The sequence below is a fragment of the Ochotona princeps genome, chromosome 1, assembly GCF_030435755.1.
Source record: "Ochotona princeps isolate mOchPri1 chromosome 1, mOchPri1.hap1, whole genome shotgun sequence".
NCBI lineage: Eukaryota > Metazoa > Chordata > Mammalia > Lagomorpha > Ochotonidae > Ochotona > Ochotona princeps.
Genome location: NC_080832.1, coordinates 109,490,905 through 109,516,308, shown reverse-complemented (window position 1 = coordinate 109,516,308; position 25,404 = coordinate 109,490,905). Strand labels below are relative to the sequence as shown.

At 40.7% G+C, this 25,404-nt stretch overlaps 1 protein-coding gene across 4 annotated transcripts in view; it reads right to left on the bottom strand.

Annotated features, from left to right (window-relative positions):
- Positions 1-25,404, bottom strand: part of BTBD9 (BTB domain containing 9) — a 452,784-nt gene that overhangs the window by 102,873 nt on the left and 324,507 nt on the right. For all 4 annotated transcript variants that reach the window (XM_058663652.1, XM_058663659.1, XM_058663648.1 and 1 more), the window contains one exon: positions 10,682-10,871. In XM_058663652.1, coding sequence (XP_058519635.1) covers positions 10,682-10,871 — 190 coding nt within the window. The remainder of the gene's footprint in view (positions 1-10,681; positions 10,872-25,404) is intronic.

The following is a 25,404-nucleotide window of genomic DNA, read 5'->3' as shown; positions in this document are numbered from 1 at the left end:
ATCAGAAGCGCTTTCTCTCTTACTTGCTCACTATGCTTTTTCAAGTAAGTAAACAAATACATAAAACTTTAAAAAAGATTACTAGAAAAATAGCTCCAATATATAATTCAAATGAGTGAATTGCGTATTTTAAATGGTGTGAGAATTCTCTCTCAAAGATTTAAAAAAAAAATTGCATAGTTGGGCCTGGGACAATGACTCAATTGTTTAATCCTCCCCCTGCACATGCCATGATCCAACATGGGCATCAGCTTGTGTCCCAGTTGCTTCACTTCCAATCCAGTTCCCTCCTCACGGCCTAGGAAAGCAGCAGAGGATGGCCCAGGTCTTTGGAAACTTGTATCCATGTGGGAGTTCTGGAAGAAACTCCTGGCTTCAGATCAGCTCAGGTCCAGCTGCTGAGGCCATCTGGAGAGTGAACCAGTGGATGGAAGATCTTTTTCTCTCCATTTCTCTATAAAATCTACCTTTCCAATAAAAAAATAATCTTTTCTTAAAAATGAGCTTTTTTATTTTAAAGGCATTTAACCTAGCAATGACATGATGTGCCTATCCACACTGGAGTACTTGGATTCAATCTCAGCTCTGCTTCTGACTCCAGCTTCCTGCCAGTGTAGACCCCGGAAGGCAGCAGACTCATGTCACTCATCTGGGAGATTTAAAGACCTGGACTGAGCTGATAGTTCTTGGTTCCAGCCCGGCCATTGTAGGCATTCTGGAAGTAAACCAGTGAGTGAGAGCCTTCTCTTCATTTCTGATTCAAAATAACAAACAGAGAACACAAGCCAGGCATTCCAAGGGAGATGAGAAAAATGTCCAGCAAGAGGTGGGTTTCTGTGGCAGCATGGGTGACTGGTCAGCCAGTGCCTTCCCATGACCTTCAATTCCTTAAACAAGCCTCGCTACGGCAGACCATATGACTCTATTCTCTGTAATAATTCTAAGTGGAAGTCATCTGGGTTAGCCTTCAAATACAGGTTTTGTTTTTCCTAAAAGAAGAGGGTTGGCTGATAAAGTGCTCTTTTACCCCTGAGCCCTTCCTCCTCAGCCTACACTCAGAAATGGCAGTAAAAGCTGCAACATTCTGTTTCTCTGGGGCAAAAACATGTGGAAAAAGACAAACAAGAAAACTGCAGAGCTTTCAAAGCTACAGAACCAAGTAGGCAGCCACTCCTTGTGGACTTTTCGATCTAGAAGACCAAAATAAAGCAAAAACAAAAATAAGACTTAAAAAAGCATTTGTAAAGTCTTTCTAAATGAGACATGCTGTTATTTGCAGCCAAATATAACCCAAATGCAATCTCCTTTGGAGCAAATGAGTGTTGATAAGAAAAACAAATGTTGTCAAATCTTAGTAGCCACAGGTAATAGAGGTTTCTATGATTTATGGCCCTACGAAGCAATGGTAACTTGAACCTGAAGACACAAGGCCTTCTTTCATTTTCTTTCTAGATCTACAGGACCCATGCAACAAATCAGGACTCTGGAGTTGAGAGTTTCAGCACTGATTGCATTGGTCATGGTAGACAGAGAAGGGGTTCAGATATCTGAGCTTCTTCATCTCTTAAACGAAGACACTGACACCTGCTAAAGCTCTAGAACTACCATAAGCCATGGCAACTAAATGGTGAACCACTTCTACAATAAGAGTGCATGAAAATCTAAATAGTATTGGTTGGTATTGAGTTACTGTAATACAATAATGTGGCGAGCCCGTAATGTCATAATACCGAGGGAAATGGTATCTGGTTTCACCAGGTAATTTAAAGGAAGCAACAGAATCCTCACCATTAGGTCTTAAGGGCAGCAAGGAAAGGAAATCCAAGGAGAAGTAAGAGCACACTCTGCAATTATCTCTGTAACCAATAGCCCTCAGATATTGACTCTGAGACACCCTGGAAAGAGGCAACACAGCAGAAACAAAATGATTCCTCAGCTGCAGCAAAGCCTCCGAGTGACCAGGACAGCTGCTGCAAAGAGTCCTGGAGGCCACCAACGGGCTCGTCATCATCATTATTCCTAGGAGAAGGATGTGAAAATGGAGGTTGGGGAGGCGTAAAGTCAAGAAGAGGTCAAAGTTTTCCTTGATCCCAGTGCTTCTCCTTGTTTTTAATTAGATACACAAAAATGTTTTGGTCAAGTGCTTCTGTGCACTTACCAATGTACAAAGAGTTCAACCTTAAAAAGTGGGGGGAGAGGGAGGGAGGAGGAGAGAGAGGAAGGAAGACAGGCAGGGCGAGAGAAATTGGCATTAGTCGCTACCAACACACACCCCAAAGCATTTTGAGAAGACAAAATTGGGTTCCTAGGGTAAAGCGCCTCTGGTTTAAAGGTACCCCAGGGAATATGAAGGTTTCCAAAGGTTGTATATAGCCTTGATTAACTCAAGGATTAACCTTAAAGGATTGTGACCCTCTGTCAGTTTTCAGAATAGTTTTATTCACTTAATACACAGAATTATAGTGATGCAATGAGGTATACAAAGTTAACAGAAACTTTAGTCAGTTTTCCTGAACAGCCTACCTCTTGTTGGCCTTCCTGAGAGCAGACACAATTTTGGGGCCTGGGAGTCTATCCTGGGCCAGCAGCGTCCAAACTCCTGCTATGAAAAGCCATTGGAGCAGGAACCTGCTTCTTTTTGTTCTCCTGATCTTCCAATGGCTTTAAACTGATTGCTGAAATCAGCACTGGTGAAAAATTTGTTGTAGAGGGGACCTTAAATCTATCAGTTTTGTATAATTACTAAATATCCATTTGTACATGAAATACTGGGACAAGTGGGGTTGAGATCCTCTGTAAAAATGTGTTTTTGATGAGTTAATCTTTGAAAATTAAGGGGATTTTTTCTTTTCATGTATCCAGCCATATTTTATGATGACTAGTTGTCAAATACCCCAGTCACTCAAGAGAGACAAATGGTTGACATGTGAGGTGAATCACACACACATAAACACATTTTTTTGGGCATTTAACCTTTCATGCTTTTCCAAAGAACATCTGAATTCCAGTGTCCTTCCAATATTTTTAACATATGAGGTAGTTGCCATAGCGATGCTCCCTGGTCTTAAAATACCTACTGAATGAACCTGGCTGAAGCATTTGTATCCCACCCCACCCCCAAACTCCACTGCCTGTTGCCTGGTTCTTGGATTCCTGGCTTCTTGAGTGTGTTCACACACCAAAATCTACTGGGAACCAGGGATATAATTCTTTATTCTATGATTTTTATGGACACCTGAGCTCTGAGGTCTGAGGGTGACAAGAGATGACTTTTGTGCAATGCAGATAGGTTCAGAGAAAAACAACACTTAGTAAATAAATCATGGATCAGCAAGACAAGGAAGAATTCCTTGGCTCACAGCTGTGACAGACGATGCTCAGCATGACTGATGCGCAGCAAATTTTGTAAAATATCTTTCCAATTTTGACTAGAATTATAGGCAATCTTAATCTGAACTGGAGGACCCATATATTTAGATGTTTGTTATATTTTTCAGACTATAAAAAGGAAATTTCTAGCTCTGTAGGTTGCAAAGATGACTGTGCTAACGTAAACAGATGTACTGGTGCTTACCTGTGTAGCACTTCGACAGAATGGAATGAGCGAGGTAAGCATGCTTACCTGTGTTAATGTCAGTCCCTAACCCTGGATCTCAATCTCAGTCATTTGGGAGAGATGCCAGATCTTTAGCAGTTCTCTCACATACACTTACATCAGCCACAGTGAACAAATATCATGTCCAATTTATCTGATAGATAGAACTCTCCTTAAGTTGCACTAACATCCTATGTTGTCAGTTCAGTCAATGAGTGTTTATTGAGTGCTCACAGCACCAAGTACCACAGTAGGCACTTGAAAACCACTGCAAAGAACCCTAATCCATAACAACATCTAAAAATCACTATGTTCGACTTGAGATGATCTGTAGTCCTACTAGAGATTGAGGGCAGCATAGATGTAGTGGGAAAACTCAAATAATTACAAAACATTATTTGAATCATTAGCTTCAATTCTTCTCCCCACCTTTATTGACTAAACCTTCACTTGGAGCTGTTAAATAAGAAACAAAATTGAATGGTTTCTGACTCCTCTCCTTTTTCTTTGCTGTCCTCTGGGAGGGAAGTGGATGAGTGATAGTTTAGCAAGGGTCCAGCAATAGCAAGAGGGAAAAATAACCATCCAAAAGGGGTCTTGGTCATTTACAAATGAAACAGGTGATCCAGAGTTGGCTGCAGCCACATAATAGTGAAAGGAAGGCTGCACCTGGTCTGGGATCACCAGTTCACAGACAAGATATGTTGGGACGAACACGGACCACAGTGGTATATGCTAACAACTGTATGACATAAACTGATTTTTGCTTCAACCACTCTGCACCAGATTCTTTTGCAAGTGGTAGAACTGTGTATTTCCTACACAAAATAAAAAGACCGTCATCCCCAGACTGAAGACTATTATGAATACCCATCAAGAACACACTTGGGGCTAGACCCACTCTGTCCTAACTTTCTACATTTACATAACAAATCCCAACTGAGGAACTCTAAAAACGTTCTGCATCATTAACTCTTTAGTCTTCATAACACCCCAAAGAGATGTGGGTTTATTTAGTCACATCTCTCAGCACTGCCTCATCTTTGGACAGTCTACTTACTGAGAATAAGCTACTTACTTAAAGCACTAGGGGCATTTTACTCACACTATCATACATGCCATTTACAAAAACATTATTTTCAATTTAGTGCAAAAGCTGCTAACTTAACTATCTTAAAATTAGGGTTTGAACAATGTGCTCTCATTTATGATCTGCAAAGACTGGGTGGTAGGTGTATTTACTGCACAGCCTACTGATTTCTCATCCTTCTCTGAGAGCACTTGAAAGGATATCACGATTAGCAAGTAGAAAGATAGTAAGTCTTAAGCTAGGGGGACGGAGGGACTATAAATGAAGACATTAAATAGACTCAGTTGGTTATTATGCAACTACCCTGGTCTTTTTATGTGGTCAGGTCTCTGAAGATTCCCTGTTATTTAACTTTTACTGTTTTTAAAATAGCATGAAAATTATGTAATTACTGCACAATTACCCACATTTAAGGCACATTCCAGATAAGCTGCCTCTTTTTCTCTAAAATAAATTGAGTGATTTATGTCAGGTCTGTAAACCTAGCAACAATAAGGGCAAACTCCCTTGTTTTCCAGCCATGCTGTCTTGGGAAAGAAACAAAAAGATGGGGAAGAGAATTTCCTGTTAACCAGTACAACACAGGATACCTCGTGCTGTTCCTTCTCTAGCAGTGGATGAGCTCAAGGCAGGTCAGGTGCAGAGGAGGTGGCTTCTAAAAGCTTGTGGGCTTCCCAGTTCCTTCCCCCATCTCTCCCCAACAGTGCTGCAGAAGCACTGGGATGGCCCAGGGCAGAGCAGGGTGGCTTTGTGAGTTGGTGTTGAATATATATAAAGAAAGCAAACAAAACATCTCAGGGCTGTCGCCTCTCAAGTTTCCTCCTTTTCCTTGCCTTCTGCTCTTCTCCCTCACCCTCCATCAGCTCAGTAAGTTCTCCTGTTCCTGTGGTCAGTCAGACATGCTCCCATCCTGGGCCTCCAGATCACTGGGTCTTCACATCCTTTAGTTTCGACTCAAGTGTCACCTTGCTAAGTGAAGCCTTCCTGACCATGCAAATCTAAAACTGTGCTGTCTCCACTCCTTCATTCTCTATTGCTCAGCATGTCTAAATAGCTGACATATTACTATGTTTCTCCACCATCTCTCCACCCCCATAGAAGTCCAGTTGCATGAGATCACCAATGTCTTTGTTTCAATGCAATGCCCCTACAATAGTGCCTGTCATATACTAAAAGGCTCAGTAAATGTTTATTAAAGGGAGGGAAAATGGGGAGGGAATGGGCAGGGATCATGCTTCAAGCACAACTCCCCCAGGAGACCAAAGGCACACTAGTAGAAGTAGGCTCTACTGCCCATGCTTAGGGCCAAGCATTTCCTGTCAAGGAAGAGGGCTCTGCTTGCCTGCCCAGCTACAAGGTAAACTCTCAGGAGAGGAGGAAATGGTTTCTGTGGGTGGAAACAGTCAAACAAAAGAAATCCTTATCCACAAAACACTCACATCCTCCCTTACTAATAAAGAAGAGGATTCATGCTTGAGACTTTGCAGTCACCAAGGACAAAGAAATTGGAATTTTCCAAGCCAGCGTAACATGTGATCAGGTCTCACCTCGGACCAGGTAAGAGGAAATTTCCAGGGCTTCCAGATCTCTTCTCTCTTAGATGAGAAAGATTTTAGCCACTGGACTCTGTAATGCTCTCGCTCTAGGTGTTGATTTCAGAATCACTGGGCTGCTTTAGACACAGTGACTGGGAAAGCAAGTCAGTCATCAAAAGCAATAGACACGTGGGTCAAATGTCACTGACTAATCAACCTGCCATTGGTCAATTACCCATCCCCATGAAGAGGTGCCACTGATCTAGTTTCCTATCAATAAACGTCTATCTGGGCATATCAGCTGCTGCTCGCCGCAACCTGCCAAGATATCCAGCACTGTACGCAGACATTAGTGGCTAAAAAAATCTCTCTCCCTTTCCTCTTAATAATGTCACAGAAGAGGCAAATGCAGTTCCTGACAACATAATGTTAGTTTCACAGAGACGTGTCTCTCCGAATGCTCAACCAGTTATATGGGGCTTCAATTGCATGGATTTTCTTACTGGAAAAACAATTGCTGGATTTTAGGAAGTTGGAAGCCTCACACTGTGCTGAGATAGACAGTTCTGCCTTTGGTTGTATTTCTGCTCATCATCCCCCTGTGAGTCAGGAAAAGAAAAACTGTTTGGGGGAACCATTTTCATTCCACATATAAAGACAATGAAATGGGCACTGTTCTCTCTTGCCTTAAGCTCCAGTGACACTTTTTTTTTTTCTTTCCAGAGTCAGATTCAATATCTCTGATTCCTTGGGCAGAGCTAGAGGCCAAGGTGGCCTTGTACACAAAGAACCTGTTTGTCTTTCTCTGAGGTGTCACCCTGGCAACGAACTCGGGAGGTCCCCAATGGGCCTAAAATCTAGGTTTCCTGCTGTACCTGCTGTAATTTGCCCTTCTACCTAGACACACTGCCTCACTGGCACTTTCCATCTGTTAAGAGCAGCTTATTTGGAATTACCAGCAGGCTTCATGTATCAGATGAGGCTGGGAGGAGGCAGAAAGGAAACAACTGCAGGACAAATGCTATGAAAGGAATGAGATGAGAGGACTTCAGAAAGTTCCTGGGGAAATGTTTTGGTTCCAAACATTTTTGAAAGCCAGGTAGTTTTTCCATAATACACATTTCCATGATGTTTCTAAATTACCCTTGTATGCAGAATGTATAGGGTCATTCAAAAGTGCACTCAACAAGCCCAGAAGATGACAGGTTAGAGCAGCACCTCCAAAGGGGCAAATTCTGAAGGGGAAAAACAACAAACTAGGTAAAATGGGGATTCTAAAGAAGCAGTGAGGGCACACAGTGAGACCAGCAGGCTTAAAGATGTAAAAGCACATGTGGTAAGAGAAGGCAGAATCCCTTTAAATGGCTGGGGGCAGGCTGAGGCTGAGAAAGTCTAGCTTAGGTGGCCCAGGGCAGTCAGTGCACAGCAGGGACAGGAGGTGAGGCTGTGCAGATAGGGCAAATCAGGCCACTCTTACAGGGATTAATCTGAACTTTTCCTGAGGGCAAACAGTAGCCTTGGGTCCTACCATAGGGGGATCTTGTCATATCAGATGTGTAGTAAAAGTCTGAAGGATGGTGGCAGGTGAGGGAGGGTGGGCCTGAAGGAAGTTTGGAACCAGATGAGGTAGATATAAGGTGCGGGTTTGATAGCAGAAGTGGAACAGAGAAACAGGAATGATCCATGAGATGTTTAGGAGGCTGATGAGGGGAGTGAAGGAAGGAAAGGAATTAGATAATCCTATGTTTTAGGCTTAGGTAAGGGACAGAAGGGTTGTGCTATTGATGAGATGGCTTGACAAATAATGTGACTTGAGCAGGAAAAGGGAAGATAATGGAATCTCATCTTCTACAATTTCATTTTATTTTGGCAATTTGATTTATTTGCAATAGACAGCAGAGAGAAGGTGCTCCCATCTGCTGGTTCACTTACCAAATTCCTGCAACAGCTGTTGCTGGACCAGATTCAAGTCAGGAGTTGGAACTCAATCTGGGTCTCCCATATGGGTGGCAGGGACTCACTGTCACCTTCCAGGACCTGCACTGGCAGGGAGTTGGAATCAGGAGCCAGAGCTAGGCACTGAATCCAGGCACTCCATGTGGGATCATAACTGCCAGGTTAAATACCTGCTCCCAGATGTTTAGGCATCCTGGTTTGAGGTAGGCGTAAACACTGTTAGATGGTGGTAGTTGACAGCTAGAGGACATGGAATACCACATAAGCAAACAAAATACAGAGAATGTTACAAGGCAGTGAGGCAGAGTTACAAAGCTGCCTGTTTGCTTCAATCTTCCACTGCAAGAAGACTGGTCTTCAAATTAGAGATGGCAGAACAAACATAATAAAGAGAAAATTGAAGTCCCAAATAGGTGAAGTGAGAGAAAGAGAGTATCTAGTCAATTTAAATTATTTCAAGTTTCTTGGCTCAGAAGAGCTACACCCTAAGCCTGCTGAAAGAAACTGTAGATGTAATCTCAGAGACACGATTAGTAATCTTCAAGAAACGGTAGAGACTACAAGGAGTGCCAGAAGACAAAAGAAGAACAGCTCTTGTCCAGATTTTTAAAGTGAGGAGTAATCAGTTGTAATGAGAAATACATAGATGAGTTTCTCGTCACCTATGACAAGAATTTTAGACTAGCTTATTGAACAGATGGCCTGTGGGTGCTCTGGCTCAAGCATGAAGCTGAGAAAAAGGAGAGAAGAGCACTGTTTGCTGCTGACAGCAGTTTATATGTATGGTACCTTGTTCAGATGGCTGTGGCCAATCTCTTCCCACTCTCCAAGCATAAAGTGAGTTTTCTGGCTTAAGATATGAACCCAAGGCTTTTCCAAACATAATTACTGCTTATAGTACTCTGCCTGTAACATGTCCTTTTATGAAAATGGGTCAATAATTTAAACGAAGAAATCCATGGTCTGAATTCGCCCAAGAAATACAGCATCAGCTCTTCAGGGTACCCGGTGAACAAGCAAACTGCATTAATCTCTATACTTTTTAGCCTATACATAAAAAAATCTTTGCCTATTGGAGCCCTACTTTATTTCTTTGTGCCTCTTTGTCCATATTGAATTTAAAATGTGACGCAAGGGGCTGGATTGGTACTGTGGATTAAGCTGCTGCCTATAATGCCAGTATTCCAATAAGCCCTGATTTGAGTTCTGGCTGCTCCACTTCCAATCCAGCTCCCAGGTAACAGGCCTACTGGCAAAGCAGCAGCAGAAGGCTAAGTGCTTGGGCCCTTGCTACCAACGAGGGAAACCTGGACGGAGTTCCAGGTTCCTGACTCAGGCTGAGTGAGTTCTTGCAGTCACTTGGAGAGGTAACCACTGGGTTGAAGATTTCTTTCTGTCTTTTCCTTTTTCTCTGTAACTCTTCCTTTCAAATATATATATATTTGAGAACTGGAAAAGCAACGTAGTGCAGACAATGGAGACACAATAGTTCAGTCCTGCCAACACCTCTCAACCCAGGAAGGCCAAGACACATATCTCTCTTTCGTCTTCCTTCCTGTCTGTCTCTGTGTTTGTTTTGTACTTTATACTAACTATTCATCTTAAAACTTAAAAGAAAAGGCATCTGGGCCTGGCGGCGTGGCCTAGCGGCTAAAGTCCTCGCCTTGAAAGCCCCGGGATCCCATATGGACGCCGGTTCTAAGCCCGGCAGCTCCACTTCCCATCCAGCTCCCTGCCTGTGGCCTGGGAAAGCAGTCGAGGACGGCCCAATGCATTGGGACCCTGCACCCGTGTGGGACACCCGGAAGAGGTCCCAGGTTCCCGGCTTCGGATCGGTGCGCACCCGCCCGTTGCGGCTCACTTGGGGAGTGAAACATCGGACGGAAGATCTTCCTCTCTGTCTCTCCTTCTCTGTGTATATCTGGCTGTAATAAAATAAATAAATCTTTAAAAAAAAAAAAAAAAGAAAAGGCATCTGCCAGCTTACTCAAGACCCAAACGGTGCTCCTGAATTGAAAGTATATGTCTGGAAAATGTCATCAGTCTTACATTTAAAAATTATTTAAATCAAGCATTTAAAATTCCCTTCTCAAAACAAAAAGGAACCACAACAAAAACTCAGACACAAGGATCATTAAGATCTTTAAGGTCTTTCACATCTGACTGGCTCATATGTAAGTCATGTATTAAAGTTGAAAATTATTCTTCATCCTAAATAATCTATCTTTGGTCTTATCCTGTAAGTCAGTAACCAATGCAACTGAGATGTGAGAAACTGAGTCATGCCCAGGGAGAGGCCCCTGTGTCCTCTCTCCACGAGTCTAATTTTGGTACACCTCACTATCCATGCAAGTATCTGGTTTATCATTCTCTACTTCCACTCTTAACACCTACTGAATATTTATGAAGTTTCTTTGCTGATGTTGTTGGGATCATTTTATCCAATGTTAACTTGTACATGCGTTGTCCATTTGAAAACTTACTAATGAAAAGGAATCTTCTTACCGTATTGACCCAATCATGTACGGCTGTGCCAGTTGAACCACAATTGCACCACTTCCCAGCTGGTGACACGTGTAACCAGAATCCCAATCATAGTTCTTAGTGTCCCCATTCAGTAAGGCATTTCTGCTCCGACTGACTCCTTCAATCACACTGGCACAATCAGCAATGGTCGCAACATTCTCTGTGGGAACTGTGAATTGAAACACATGATTCAGCATTAGGAGATACATCCTGATAGTGTGCTTAAAACAAAATTGATTGATTGCTACTTCAAGCCAACAGTAAAATTCAAAGGAAATTACAACACCTTGATGATCTTAAGATACAAACGTAATTTTCATGCCAAAATGATGTTAACAACCTGAACCTAACGCTGAAAGAAATCAATTCACATGTAGCAATTAACCCTAAGATGTCTTATTACAAAGAAAAGCTGTAGTTCATGGAATACAGACTGGATAAACACATAATGGAGTATTACTAGCATGAGAAACTACACAGCAATGGAAATGAATGTGTTACTGCCATATATAAAAGGATGATCTCAAAAACAAAATGCTGTGTGAAAAAGTGTGGAGCTCAAACTAAACAATAAACCGACATAAATACAAAACAAAAAAGTCAAGCCAAGGAATTACTACATAAAATTGAGGAGAGTTTATCTGGAAGGAGGAAAGATAACAATCATGGAGAAACCTCATCAAGAAATCTAAACATTAACTGCTTTCATTTATAAGAAATATTAGCCTTGTTCAATATTTTAAACTAGGTGATGTATATACAGGCATTCAGTTTATTAGTATTCTTTAAGCTACATTTATGGTAGCTACTCTTCTGAAATTTTGTTTAGTAATGAAAAGGTTTCAGTTTTCTGAAACTTTAGAATTCATAAACCAGGAAAGTGACCCAATGCACGGTTCCAATTCCTTTGCAGAATATACAGTAGTCCTCAGCCACGCTTCATTTCCTTTGTTTATTTTTTTTCACTATTCTGTGTAATGCAATATACTTGTCCTTCTCTTTTTTTCCAGAACACTGTATCATGAAAAACCAGATTGTTTTGACTAAATCTCAACATACTTAAAGTCCCTGCTCGTTTATAAAAGAGCATATACAAAATGACACTCAATATGATGCAGATTCTTTAACATGTAAAAGAGAAGTCATTCTATGTGTTTTAAACATCATTTAAAAGGTAGGGTCCTTTTAATACCATGAGAACTTTTGTGTAGATTTCATTAATCTAACCAAAATCTGTAATTTTTTCAGACTCATAAGGTTTTTACACAAAAATATTTATTCATTTTACATGAAAGTCAGGATTAAGAGAGAGAGAGAGAGAGAGAGAGAGAGAGAGAGAGAGAGAGAGAAGGAGATCTTCCATCCACTGATTCACTCCCCAAATGGCTGCTGTAGCCAGAGCTGGGCCTGTCTGAAGCTGAGAGCCACAAGCTTCTTCCAGGTCTCCCTCGTGGATGCAGGGACCCAAGCACTAGGACCATCCTTCCCTGCTTGCCCAGGCCATTAGAAGGGAGCGGTATCAGAAAAGCAGCAGCTGGAACATAAATTGGTACCCATATGGGATAACAGCAATGAAGGCAGAGGATTAACATGGTATGCCATGGTGCTGGCCCCAGACACTAAGTTCGTAATAAAAATGTACAATTATCCCTAGCTACCTGCATTCAAGATTTTATAGCTTACCTTAGATAATTTTTAAAGGGATCGCAAAAGAAAAGATAACTTTTCATTAGGTAGCTAGTGCCTCCATACTTTCCAGTATAACATCACACTCTGAAAAGAGGTAATCAATTTTATCACCAAGCTGAAACATTCCTAATTTGATAATCATATGGAGTAGGTAATCTTTACACATACCTTTGAAATAGTGCTTTCATTTTGACTTGGATATACTCACACTTAGGCCCTCATCTCAAGGACTTTCACTAACTGCTTTGCCCTCTGGCAAATGAGGAGAATCACCCATGGTTAGGAAAGGAAGAAAGGAGGAGGAGAGAAAAAAGGGACTTTTCTGGCCACGAATCCTTGACTAGGAAGCTCAACTCCAAAGCAACAATCTAAAACACCGGTGAAATTGCCTGCAAGGTAAGATCCTTGTGGCCAGAGAAGGGTCTCAGAGGGAAGCTCCCTAGGCTTTGGGTGTGAACCAGGCGAAAGAATTGAAACCGGTCCTTTAAAATAAAGTTCTAAGAAAAAATAAAAAGCTCACTTTAGTGCAAAAAATTTTTTTTAAATATCATGTCATTTTTTCAATATGCATTTAATGAACTTCTGAACACCCTTCAGATCTACATCATTTAGAAAATTTTTGCACCAAAATGAACTCATCCTTTACTATCATCTTCCATGAATTTTTGAATGCCCTTGTATTTAAAGGGTAACTCACAGTACTTTTTTCCCATGGGAAAACAAAAAGCAATATAGATGCTTAGGAAATTGACCTGGGATATAACACTGCAGGTAGGGTGTGTTATATAAACAGACAGCCGTCCCCCACTCCCCAAGCTACCAACAGTCTGATAGAACACATGTTTATTTTTCATTTACCTTAAGTGTTCAATGATTGTGTTGCTCAGGGACAAAGGCTTCATATTGACATGTGCCTCCTCCCTCACAGTGAGCTAGACACCAGCTCTGAAAACTACTTGCTCAAGTAACACCTCTCCCTGTGCTCACATTTCATTGGCCAAGGTGAGCTATACTGCCTTACCTATCCAGAGGGGGTGGGGAAATGTACCCTCCACGGTGCGCTCAGAAGTGCCTGAAGAAGAACTGGAGTGGCTTGGGGAGCAACAGGAACATCTACCACAAACCTGAAGCCAGCATGAAGAAAATCTGACAGGCAGACATATCTGATCACTCACTGTAAATATTTTACTGTAAATATTCTAAAACGTACATATTGAGTGTCCTAATGAAGGACATTTAGATGGTGACCACTGCTTTCTTTGTGGCTATAAACAAAGGTGGTTTCCTATATTCCTGATTTCTTAAAGAAATATGTAAGATTTATACATATATGGAAATGCAACTGTACTCCTGGCTAAGAGTGACCTTCAACTTCCATAGCTACTGACAAATTATTCACCAAAGTGGCTGTAAAACTTTATGCTTTTAAACACATTGCTCCATACCTCACCAACTCTTTGTAATGTCAGACAAATGAGTATAAAATGACATCATACAGATTAATGCTTTCAATTTTTTTAGTAGCTAAATTTTTTTCTTTTATTTTCCATTGGAGTCATTTTAGATTCTCCCTTTTGTAAACTGTATATTTTCATCTTTTGCCTATTTTTCTATCATCTAATTAACTTACAGAATACTACTACTTTATAATCTGATGACTGAACTGAAATGCTTAATTATTTTTATGAAAATTGGGCTCTTCTTTTCTTTTTTTTAAGATTTATTTATTTTTATTGAAAAGCCAGATATACAGAGAGGAGGAAAGCCAGAGAGGAAGATCTTTCGTCTGATGATTCACTCCTCAAGTCACCACAATGTCCGGACAATGAAGCCAGGAGCCAGGAGCTTCTTCCAGTTTCCCACGCGGGTGCAGGGCCCAAGGCATTGGGCCGTCCTTGACCGACCGCTTTCCCAGGCCACAAGCAGGGAGCTGGATGGGAAGCGGGGCTGCTGGGATTAGAATTGGCACCCATATGGGATCCTGGCATGTTCAAGACAAGGACTTTAGCCGTTAGGCTACCATGCCAGGCCCAGGCTCTTCCCTTCTTACATTCAAGTTCACACAAATTCCATAACAAAGTAATAAACATATTTTCATATAGTGTAGCCTAGATGTTTGTTTCCCTAATCTACTTAGAATTTATTTTTGATATGCTGTGAGACACAGGTTCATAAGCATCACCAATTTCTCCCAATATCATTTAATGAACAGTCCATCCTAACCCCTATTAGTTTATTTTAGTCGCATAAAGTTTTCATATATCCAAGTATAATGACTTGCCTAACCTCAAGCCTTTACCATGCTGTCTTAATCACAATTTTACAGTAAGCTTAGTATCCCATACAAAAAATGCTTATTCCTCCCTCTTCTTTTTCTTTAAAATTAAATATATGTAAATATTTTTGGTTCATGCAGCATCATTTTTATTTTAAGTTTTGTAATAGACTGTAATACACATATGTATGTATTTTTTTTATTTTAAAAGGCAGAAAAACCAAGACAGGGAGCTCCCATCTGCTGATTTACTCCCAAATATCTTGACCAGGATTGGCATGGAATCCTGGTCTCCCATGTTGAATGCAGGAATTCAAATATTGTAGCCATCCTTGCTGTGTCTCAGGAATTATTACACTGGCAAGAGTGGAGTCAGGAGCCAATGCTGGGACTGATCAAAGCCAAGTACCCAGATAAGGGCAGTGAGCATCTTATTCCCTAGGCTTGCTTCTTCTGGCATGACATTTTCTTCTTCATATCAAATATTGCTAATTTCCTCTTTCTTACCAGTCCTATACTAGTTTATTAGTGATTTCAAATAACCAACATTTGATTATTTTATTTCCTATTTCATTAAATTCTTCTCACCAGATTTCCTTATTACTTGAACCCCACGCTTAACTCATCAATCTATTTCTTTTCTTTTCTTTTTTTTTTTTTAAAGATTTATTTTATTTTTATTACAAAGTCAGATACACTGAGAGAAGGAGAGACAGAGAGGAAGTGGAGCTGCCGGGATTAGAACCAGTGGCCACATGGGATCAAGGCGAGGACCTTAGCCACCAGGCCACACTGCCAAGCCCCAATCTATTTCTTTTCTAATAAATGCCACTTAAAGCTAATATTTCTTTTTACTTCTAATTTGTTTCACCTTTTCTTTCAATTTTTAATACAGTACATAATGGGTTTTAAAAAAGATTTATTTATTTGAAAGGCAGAAAGAGTGACACAGAGAGACTGAGGCAGAGAGAGACCTTTCATTCACTGGTTCGTTCCTTGAATGCTTACAACAGCCAGGGCTGGGGCACAGTGAACACAGATCTTCTTCCAGGTCTCTCATGTAGGTGGCAGGGACCCAACCTCCCAAACCGTATCCTCCATGTCCTTCCCAGGAAGCTGAGACTCAAAAGGTACTCTGACACAGCAGCTTCACCTGCAAGTGATTGCTTCCAAAAAGAATTCAGTACCAGTCAGGTATTGCGCAGTTTTTCTGAAAATATTTCTATTTTTATTAGGATTTTTTTCATTTGGAAATTATTCTGTATTTTTAACTTTCTGAATGTAATTTTACAAGGGTTTTAGTATTTATCTTAAGTTATATTACAATGCGGACAAAAATGTAATTTGTGTAACAGCAACTTTGCAAAATTTGAGCTTTGCTTTTTGGTCCAGCATATGACTAATCCTAACTGATATTTTATCTGTGCCTGAGAAGAATGTTTATTCTCTAATTTGAGGAATGTATGATTCAGTACATGTCTACTACACCAAATTTATTAACTGTATTATTCAAATCACTTATATGTTCACTAATTTTGGGAAGATGTTCATTAAAACTCTTGCTGTGACTGTCCTCTTGTCTTTATGATTTTATTTTTGCTTTATCATATCATTTCCTATATATCACTTTAGAACTATTATAGGGCCCAGCACAATAACCTAGTGGCTGAGGTCCTCATTTTGCATGCATTAGGATTCCATATGGGTGCCAGTTTGTGTCCCGACAGCCCAACTTCCCATCCAGCTCCCTGCTTGTTGCCTGGGAAGGCAGTTGAGGACAGCCCAGGGCCTTGGGACCCTGTACCCAAGCGGGAGATCCCAAGGGGGCTCCTTGCTCCTGACTCCTGGCTTTGGATTAGCTCAGCTCTAGTCATTGTAGCCAGGGGTGTGAACCAGGGGATGGAGAATCTTCCTCTCTATCTTTCCTCCTCTCTGGATATCTGCCTTTCCAATAAAAATAAATAAATAAATCTTTTTTTAAAAAGAACTATTACATTTTCCTGGAGGATTGAACATTTCGTCATTATGCACTGTTGTTCTTTATTCCTCATGATGCCTCTGCCCTAAAGTGTATATTGCTTAATGTCAAATAACAGTACTACTTTTGGGGGCTTGCATTGTGGTGTAGTTAGGTAAAGCTGCAACCCGTGATACCAGCATTCCATATGAGAACTGGTTCTTGTTCTGGTTGTTCTACTTCCAGTCTAACTCCCTGCTAACGTGCCTGGGAAAGCAGCAGAACATGGTCCAAGTGTTTCGGGCCCCTTCAATAAATGTGGGCAACCTAGATGAAGCTTCTGTTTTTTTCGCTTTGGCCTGGCTTAGGGCCAGCCTTTGCAGCTATCTGGGGAATAAACCAGCAGATGGAAGATCTCTGTTTCTCTTTCTCTTTGTACAACCTTCTAAATAAATAAATAAATAATCAATCACGCTTTTACTTTGGTTATTACTTCATATCACTCTATTATCTAATGAGGGCTTTATTCTTCATGAGGGCTGGTCATGAAAAAGACTAAGTCGTAGTTAGAAGGTTAGAACTTTCAACCCCAAACTCCATGCTCTAGGAGGGAAGGGTGAGCTGAAGACTGAGATAATAATTGATAATCACCACATGATATAATGTTTGCAGCCATTCACAAGTAAATGCTTCACAGAATTTCAGACTGCTGGGAGGGTGGTCGACCCAGAGGGAACAAGGAAATTCTGTGCCTCTTCTTCATACCTTGCCCTGTATATCTTTTCATCTGACTGTTGTTTGCATCCTTTGGAATATTTCTTATAACAAACCAAAAAAAGTACACATAGTCATTGCCGCATATACAGTGATGATACCATGAAATTGTAACAGAGCTGAAACTTTCCTATTGTCTAATGATGTCATATCCATCATATCACATGTATTGCTTCACCTACATATTTGTGATAATGCTGATGTAAACATACCTATTCTGCCAGTAGCACAAATGCATAGATATACATTTACAGTACCAAATGTTTGATAGTGATAACAAACAACTATGTCACTGGTTTTTACACTTACCATATAGTCATGTGCCATATAATGACATTCCAGTCAATGATGGACTGCATATACTACAGTGGTTCAGTAAGATTTTGTCACCTAATGACACTGTAGCTACCTAGTTTACCTAAGCACACTCTATCATGTAGGAACAATATTGAAATTGTCTGATTCTGTATTTCTCAGAACTCCTCATCATGCAATAACACATCACTATACTATACTTTTAATTGATTTTTTGAGTATATATATGGTGATATTAGTGAACTAAATCTGTTTTTCTCTAAGGCTAGAAAGTGCTTATGGTCTGATGTTTAATAAAAAATTAAAAAAAAAAAACCACAGAAGGAAAATGTGAAAGTATAAAGGAGGAATCTTTGTACAATTTTATGTGATTTTTAATTTAAGCTGTTATTACAAAAGAATGAAAAAGTCTGAAAATTAAGTTTATAAATAAAGACTGGTTGACATAGCTAATTCTCTCTCTGTGGTACCAGCATCCAATATGGGCACCAGTTCATGTCCCAGCTATTCCACTTCTGATCCAGCTGCCTGCTAATGGCCTGCTCAGGCAGCAGAGGATTGCAACAGGAGGTCCTGTGCAGCGATGTAGAAGACCTGGCAGAAGCTTTGAACTGGCCGTGTTTTGGCCATTGATGCCATTTGGGAAGTGAATCAGCTGATGAGATCTCTCTCTCTGTAACTTTGCCTTTCAAGTAAAGTCAATAAATTCTTTAACATTAACTGAAGAAAGAAAAAGTTGTTTTTTGTTTTACAAATTTAGTGCAAGCTAGTGAATAGTGGTTATACAGTCTAACACAAGGTACAGCAGTGTCCTTGGCCTTCATTCATCATTCACTCCCTGACTCACCCACAGCCACTTCCAGTCCTGCAACTTACATTCATGATTAGTGCCCTATATAGGTGCCTTGCTTGTCTTGTGTTCAGGGTTAGACATACTTAGAAACAGAAATACATTGTCACGGTTACCAACAGTATTTAGTGCAGTAATACACTGCACAGGTTTGCAGCCTAGGACAACAGGCTATGCCTTAATAGTATATGTATATAGTAAGCTATACCATCTGGGTTTTGGTAAGTAGACTCTGTAATGGTTATACAACAACAAAAGCATTTAATGACACAGCTTTGAGAACTTGAACCTGTCCTTAAGTGACACATGAATGTGTTTCACTGAGTTCGACAAATCTTTATAAGCTTATTACTGAACCAGAAGGGGTTACAGGAAGTTTGGATTTGCAGCCAACTTGGACAGCTGTCATATGGACACCTTCTGCTGTAGACTTATGTCTCAAGTGTGGGCTGCCTTACAGGGCTTAGACCTTCATCTGCTGTGTCTGTGCCACCCCAGGTTAGTGTCAGAATTCAACTACATGACCCCCTGCTGGAGCTTGCTGCAGAATGATGTGGTGTGTAGAAAAACACAATCTCTCCCTTTCCTTGGATATACACCTTTTTGTGACCAGAAATGCATAGTGTTGACTGGCACACACACACACACACACACACACACCTGCTAGCACACTCCTCAGATGATGACTGCAGTCAGGGCTGAGCCAGTCAGGACTGGAAGTAGAGGGAAGCGGAATGGTCAGGACTCAAACATATCCACACGGGATGAGGGTGTTTCAGGGTGCAGCTTAGCCTACTGAGTCACAATGCCAGTCCCAAGTATTTCTTAAGCAGGGTGGTGAGTATGCGGGTGTTCCTGTTCTTTAAACTTTACATAAAGGACTTCTTCTGCTGCCTTTACAGGCCATTAGCATGGAGCTAGATCAGAAGTGGAATATCCAGGACAAAAACTGGTGCTCATATGGGTGCTGGAGTTGCCGGCCGAGGGTTAATGCACTTTCCTGCCGCAATGTCAGTCCCTATTTATGTTCTTTTAAATGCTTTTTAAAAGTTCACATATTTTATTACTAGACTATCATACTACATGGAAATATGAAGAACAAAATGAAGCTACATATGCTGACAGGAATAACATCACAGATACAAACACTATGTGCAAAGAAAGGATATCATATACATATTGGTTATCTGTTGCTGTGTAACAAATTACTCCAAAACTGGGTGGCTTAAGACAAAGGACATGCATTGTCTAACAAGGTCTGTGGGCCAACGTTTCTCACAAGACTTCAAATGTCAGCCAGACAATAGTGATCCCAAGGCTCAAACAGAGGAAACCTGCTTTCTAGCTCATTCATATGGCTTTGGAAAGGAGACTTCCATTCTTGACTGAATTTTGCCTGTAATATAGTTTAGATCCAATTTTCCTACTACCATTTATCGAAGAGACTGTCCTTCCCTTGGATTAATTTTTGGTCATTTCTCAAAAATCAGTTGACTGTAAATGCAGAAGTATGAAACAAGATCCCTTACACCTCATGTAAAAATCAACCCTAAAACTGTCACCTGATACCATCAGACTACATGAGGAAAACTTCTGGGACACTTTGCACCCATAGGCATGGACAAAGGCTTCTTGGGACACACCCAGAATAACAGACAATTACAGTGAATATAACGGAGCAGAAGGCAAGCGTGGAATGCAGGCAAGAGGGAAAGTGGGTGGGAAGTAGCGCTCTGCTACTAAATCTGTATCATGAAATTTGTGCACTTTATATAAATAAAAAATAAATTTTAAAAAGGAAAAACAAACAAAAAAAGTTCACATATTTTAATACTGTTCATTCGCAAAGTAGAAGAATGGCAAGATTTTGAAAGGATATATCTTTTATGGGTATTTCGATTGCTGCAGCTCCTGCAGACAACCAGGTCCTTTGGGTTGTTTTTGTGGACTCTTCCCGAGTTCGTCGATTTCGTCAGAGTTATATCTTACTGCTTCACAATTTATCCGTTGATAATCTGATTCAACTGGCACACAGCATCAGACACAATCACAAATCATTACTGATACGGGTTCAATCTCTTTGGGAAACAAGGCTGGCATAAACACTAGGAATTTCTTTTCTGCAGACACGTTTATAAATGAGTTATTAAAGACGATTCTTTCAGACGGTAAATTTTTTGCTAAGCAAAAATACTGTCATAATAGTATCCTCTGGCCCTCTGGAATCTTGAGGTAGTCTAACAGAAATGCTACATTAAAGAAGTTTGCGTCTTAACAAGGAACCCTGAGTCTATGTGCTGGAGAACAGCATAACATGGTTTCTTCTTTGATTTCTGGATAATTATCCATTAATGTTCAGTTCTCAAAGGGAGCCCAACACAGACACAAAACAGGCACACCTCAGATCTACACAGGAGAGAGACCACACAGACAAGGAAAACTTTCCCAAATCCAAGTTTCCTTCTGAGAAACAGCTCCTGCTAGGACTCTAACTAGTAACCAGATAATCTACTATCTATCTTGTAAAGCGCAACATAAGCTTACCATATCCCTTAATTCTCTTTCCCACATTAGCAGCATAATGAGCAAGTGATGTCAGCATGTGGAAAGAAATCATGTGGGCACAACCTTCTGTAAATCTCCAAAATGAGACAGGTATTCCAGCACTGTTTTAATTATTAATATTCAAATCAGTATTTCAGTCTGATCTAACTTGACCATAAGAAACTTAGAGTACGAGTTTCTTAAGTGCAGGAACTTTTTTTTACACTGATTTCATCCCCCTACAAAGAAAAAGTGTGCAGCACATAATAGCTGTACAACAAACATGTGCTGAACGGGGAGGAGCTGGAAAATGATGCCTGACCAAGGTTGTACCACCTAATCTTGCTTAACATAGTTCCTTCCCAAAAGCTAAGAAAATCAGAGCTACTGAATAAAAACAGGGAAAAAATGCTTTCTCTTAGAAAAGTAAACTATGATCAATCTGCAGGTCTTGACCTAAACAATACAAAAAAAAAAAAAAATCTTCCCATGGCAGAAGAATTGCTATATAAGCGTTACATATGCCCTCTGCTCTCAATTTCTCCCATGAAAGTTTGTCTGACATACAGAAAGCTTACTTCCTTGTCATGGACCAAAATATTTGTTATGGAGAAAGCATTTTGTAGGACAGAAGGGAGACGTGGAATGTAAGGAAACACTGTGGCCTTTGAAGAATACAAATGGGTTCTTAGGCTTCGAGAGGACAGCTATCTGCCCAGGCCACACTGTGGAAGTTCAGAGTAACGTCTGTCTAAATGTCACCACTGGGTTTACCAACTCGCATTGGCCATGTCCTCCATTTCAGCAGAAATAACTCCATTATTAATGCTTTCTAGAAACACAACCCTCAGCCCACCTTGCTGGATTGCCTAATGATCACTCACAGGTTTGGATATGGTCTGTGGTCTCTCTCCCTTTCACAGGGAAAACGAAGTGAATGAATTTGTCTCTAACACACAGAAGGTGTTACACTCCTTTCCTCCCCAGAGGGACTGGGCCACTCCCATTCTGAATGTTCATTGCCATCTTTCATATGCATCTGATAAATTTATTAAAAACACCATCTGGATGGGACTCAGCGTTGTGCTGTGTTTCCAGTCTTCCAGTTTCCTCCCTTGTCTCACTGGAATTTTTGCCCCAATTTGTGTCACTTTGTTTACAAAACTGTACCACCTAAACCTAGCGTCTTGTGTCTGTCTCCTTTTGTTTTGTTTTTTTATCCTTTGCCACCCTTCAGCTACATGCCTATTACACTAGCCTGTGCCAGGAGCAAACAGCAAAGGGGAACTGCCTCGGTAGAAATTACTTTTCCCCTCCATGCACACAGCAATTCTGTTCAGACAAATTTAATTTGTTGCTTCTGAATGCAAAAGTTGCATGTTAACAACCTGTATACATTCTGCAAGTGTATGAATACCGGAATGACTTGGACTGTGGGGAACTGCAGGAAAAGTGATCTGAAAACAATTTTACTGCTCTCCATTCTTACATAGCACCAGGGGTGGCCAACAGCCTGCCAGTAAATTTCATTCAGGAGTAATAAATTTTTTAAAAGACAGTATTACTTCACCAGGACATGACCTGAGGGCCACCTGTACCAGCTATATTTAAAGATAAGACTGACATGTTATTTAACCATCTCCAGAGATCACCTTTGCGAGGTGGGGACGAAAATCCCCACGGAAGCAGGTCTGCTAAAATGAAATAACATTCAGCTCTGACGGAGGATTGGCGTCTTCAAAAACTGTGCTGGTGCTGTTTTATTCAATGCTGCCCTGGCTGTTTTCATTACAAAATTGTTTCCTAACAGCACAGTGGTTCACATGGAAAACAGGTGCTTAATAGTCCTAGAGTCTTTTGTATTGCCTTGACTATTACAGATGCGAAGTTCTTCCTCTTCCAAAAGATAGCCAAGGCTATTAGCTTAAGGTCAGACCTAGATATTCCGCTCCACCCCAACCAACAGCTACCATTTTGGAATGGAAGAAGGAAACACCCCAGCAGCCTGTTCAACAACTTGTTGCTTATCAAGCAAACTTCCAGCGCAACTGCAATACAACCTTCTGCCTAGTTATTCCAAAGGAAAAACACCCACAGCTGTTCAGACTGAACAGCTGTAAAACAACAATAGTCAATTAGAGAACAAAGCCAGCTTTCTTGAAAACTATCAAAAGGCTGCAAAAATACGTTCCACAACACAGACATTTAATTTAGTTACCTTAATTTCTAGTTTTATCTATTAGTTTGCAAAAAATCATTTTGATCATCTATATAATGCATTGCCAAGCAAAACACCACTAACTTAAAAAGAGATTTTCAAAGAGTTCACAGAACACGCTTACTACCCCCCAAACACACACACACTCTCTCTCCTCTCTCTCTCTCTCTCTCTCTGTGCATGGCTACGAAACTTCTTTTGCACAAAACTAAACTCATCCTTTTGATCCCACTTCCCCAAACTTGCTGAAATGCCCTTGTTTCCAAAGTATCCCTCAGCCCCCTCTGAGATGGCCGCCCAGACCCAAGTCCAGAAGATGCAGTTGACGTCACTACTCCATATCCGACAGGAAGCCCTGGAAAGAGAACAGGCCTGGCATCTTGAACACTACTGCTCCCTCTCCTTGAACCTCCCTCTTTCTTTGTTTATCATCTGTATTACTCTCAAAGATCATGTGAGCAGTGATTAGACGTCCCATTGTGGACCCTGCACCACTTCCTCCTCCCCCTTTGCACGGCTTGGCAAAGTCTGCACAAAATTCACACCATTCCAGTCATCCACTAAGGAGGGCTAACCTCATGGCGTCTTACCTGAGAACCTCACATACTGTTCTCTTGTAGACCCTCCCCTGAATCTCCACCCATTTACCTGTGACAATCACCGGTGATCATCTCAGTCACTAATCCCTGGGGCCCAACCACTGCCCCTTCCAACCAACTCACACCCCCCCAAGTCACAGCTAGGGTTTTGGCAGACATATTGGGCTCCTCTTGGGTTACTAATAAAGGAAGGAATGCTTTTCTACACTCTCCATTTTATGAAGCTACAGCTCTAAACAATTCCCAATGCTTCCTTCAAGACAAGAAGGGGATCTTGTCCAGGGATAGAGGGAGGCGAGGTAGGGACCATGGATTTCAGATGCACAAGTTAACCAGAATTCACAGAAACTCCCCTATACACTACAGCCTGAGAAGGAAAGCATTTTTCCAGATTAATTGCATGGCTGGCTCTCTTATGTGCAGTTTGGCATTCCTATAGTTTACGTGTTGGAGACTTTAGCTAAGAAAATCTTTAATTCAAAAAAGTCTTAAAGATTCAAACATCAGGTGTTTAGCAGCAGTAGCCACTGCTGTAGTGTATCAAACAGGGATTCACTCTGTAGGTGAGGCTGTGAAATTCAGGACAAAAGCATTTCCAGGGATTAAAAAAAAAAGATATCCCAAACATCCAACTTTATTTGAACTAATAGGCAATGTCTCATCGGGTGATATTTTCTTTTCTTTTTTCTGGATATAATCTGTCAGAGAAAGAGACTCTACATCTGTTTCTTCCACACCCCAACATGTGATTCATGCTGGTAACAGGAGGAAAAATCCCCAACTTACAAATAGTCATTGAAACTGGTTTTGCAAGTTTTGGAAACACTTTAAAAAATTAAAAAGTCATAATGTAAAGGGAATCTTTTTCTTCAAGTAATATTATTAAGAATTTTTACATGGAATTTTTTTTCTTACATTCTAAAACATATTGAAATCAAAAGACTTAGTTTTGTTCCAAGCTACTGGTTGGAACGTCTTGTGGGGCCCCAACAATTCTGTAGCTCAGGAGCATGTGTGTCACTACATTATTTGAGGAACAATTTCTCACTCATATTGTGCAGAGAACAAAGGATGTGCAAAGGGTTCAAAGAAGCCCACAAAAGAAGTTGTAATATTTTTAGTATTTTTCTGCCATAAAGTTACTTTTTAGCTATCTCTTTAATAAGATGCAGCCTTTTTTTCCCTTTTTGAAATTGGAGGTTGGATCTGGTTCAGATTTTAGCAATTTTAAGTCATACTGGCTCTGGGTTCATGGATAATCCTTGATTCTTAAGGTTACATAGAGTAAATTTTTTAAACAGGTACTGATAACTATAAACATTGAGTTTTTACTAAGAGCAGTATCAATAATACAGTGTTCAGAAATAAGCAGGCGTCTGTACATTGCAGAGAAAATACCCTAGCCAGATTTGTACCATCTGCACTCTGACAATTCCCTGTTGGCAGAAGCCTCCTGTCTGGGCTTTGGAGAGAACATCAAA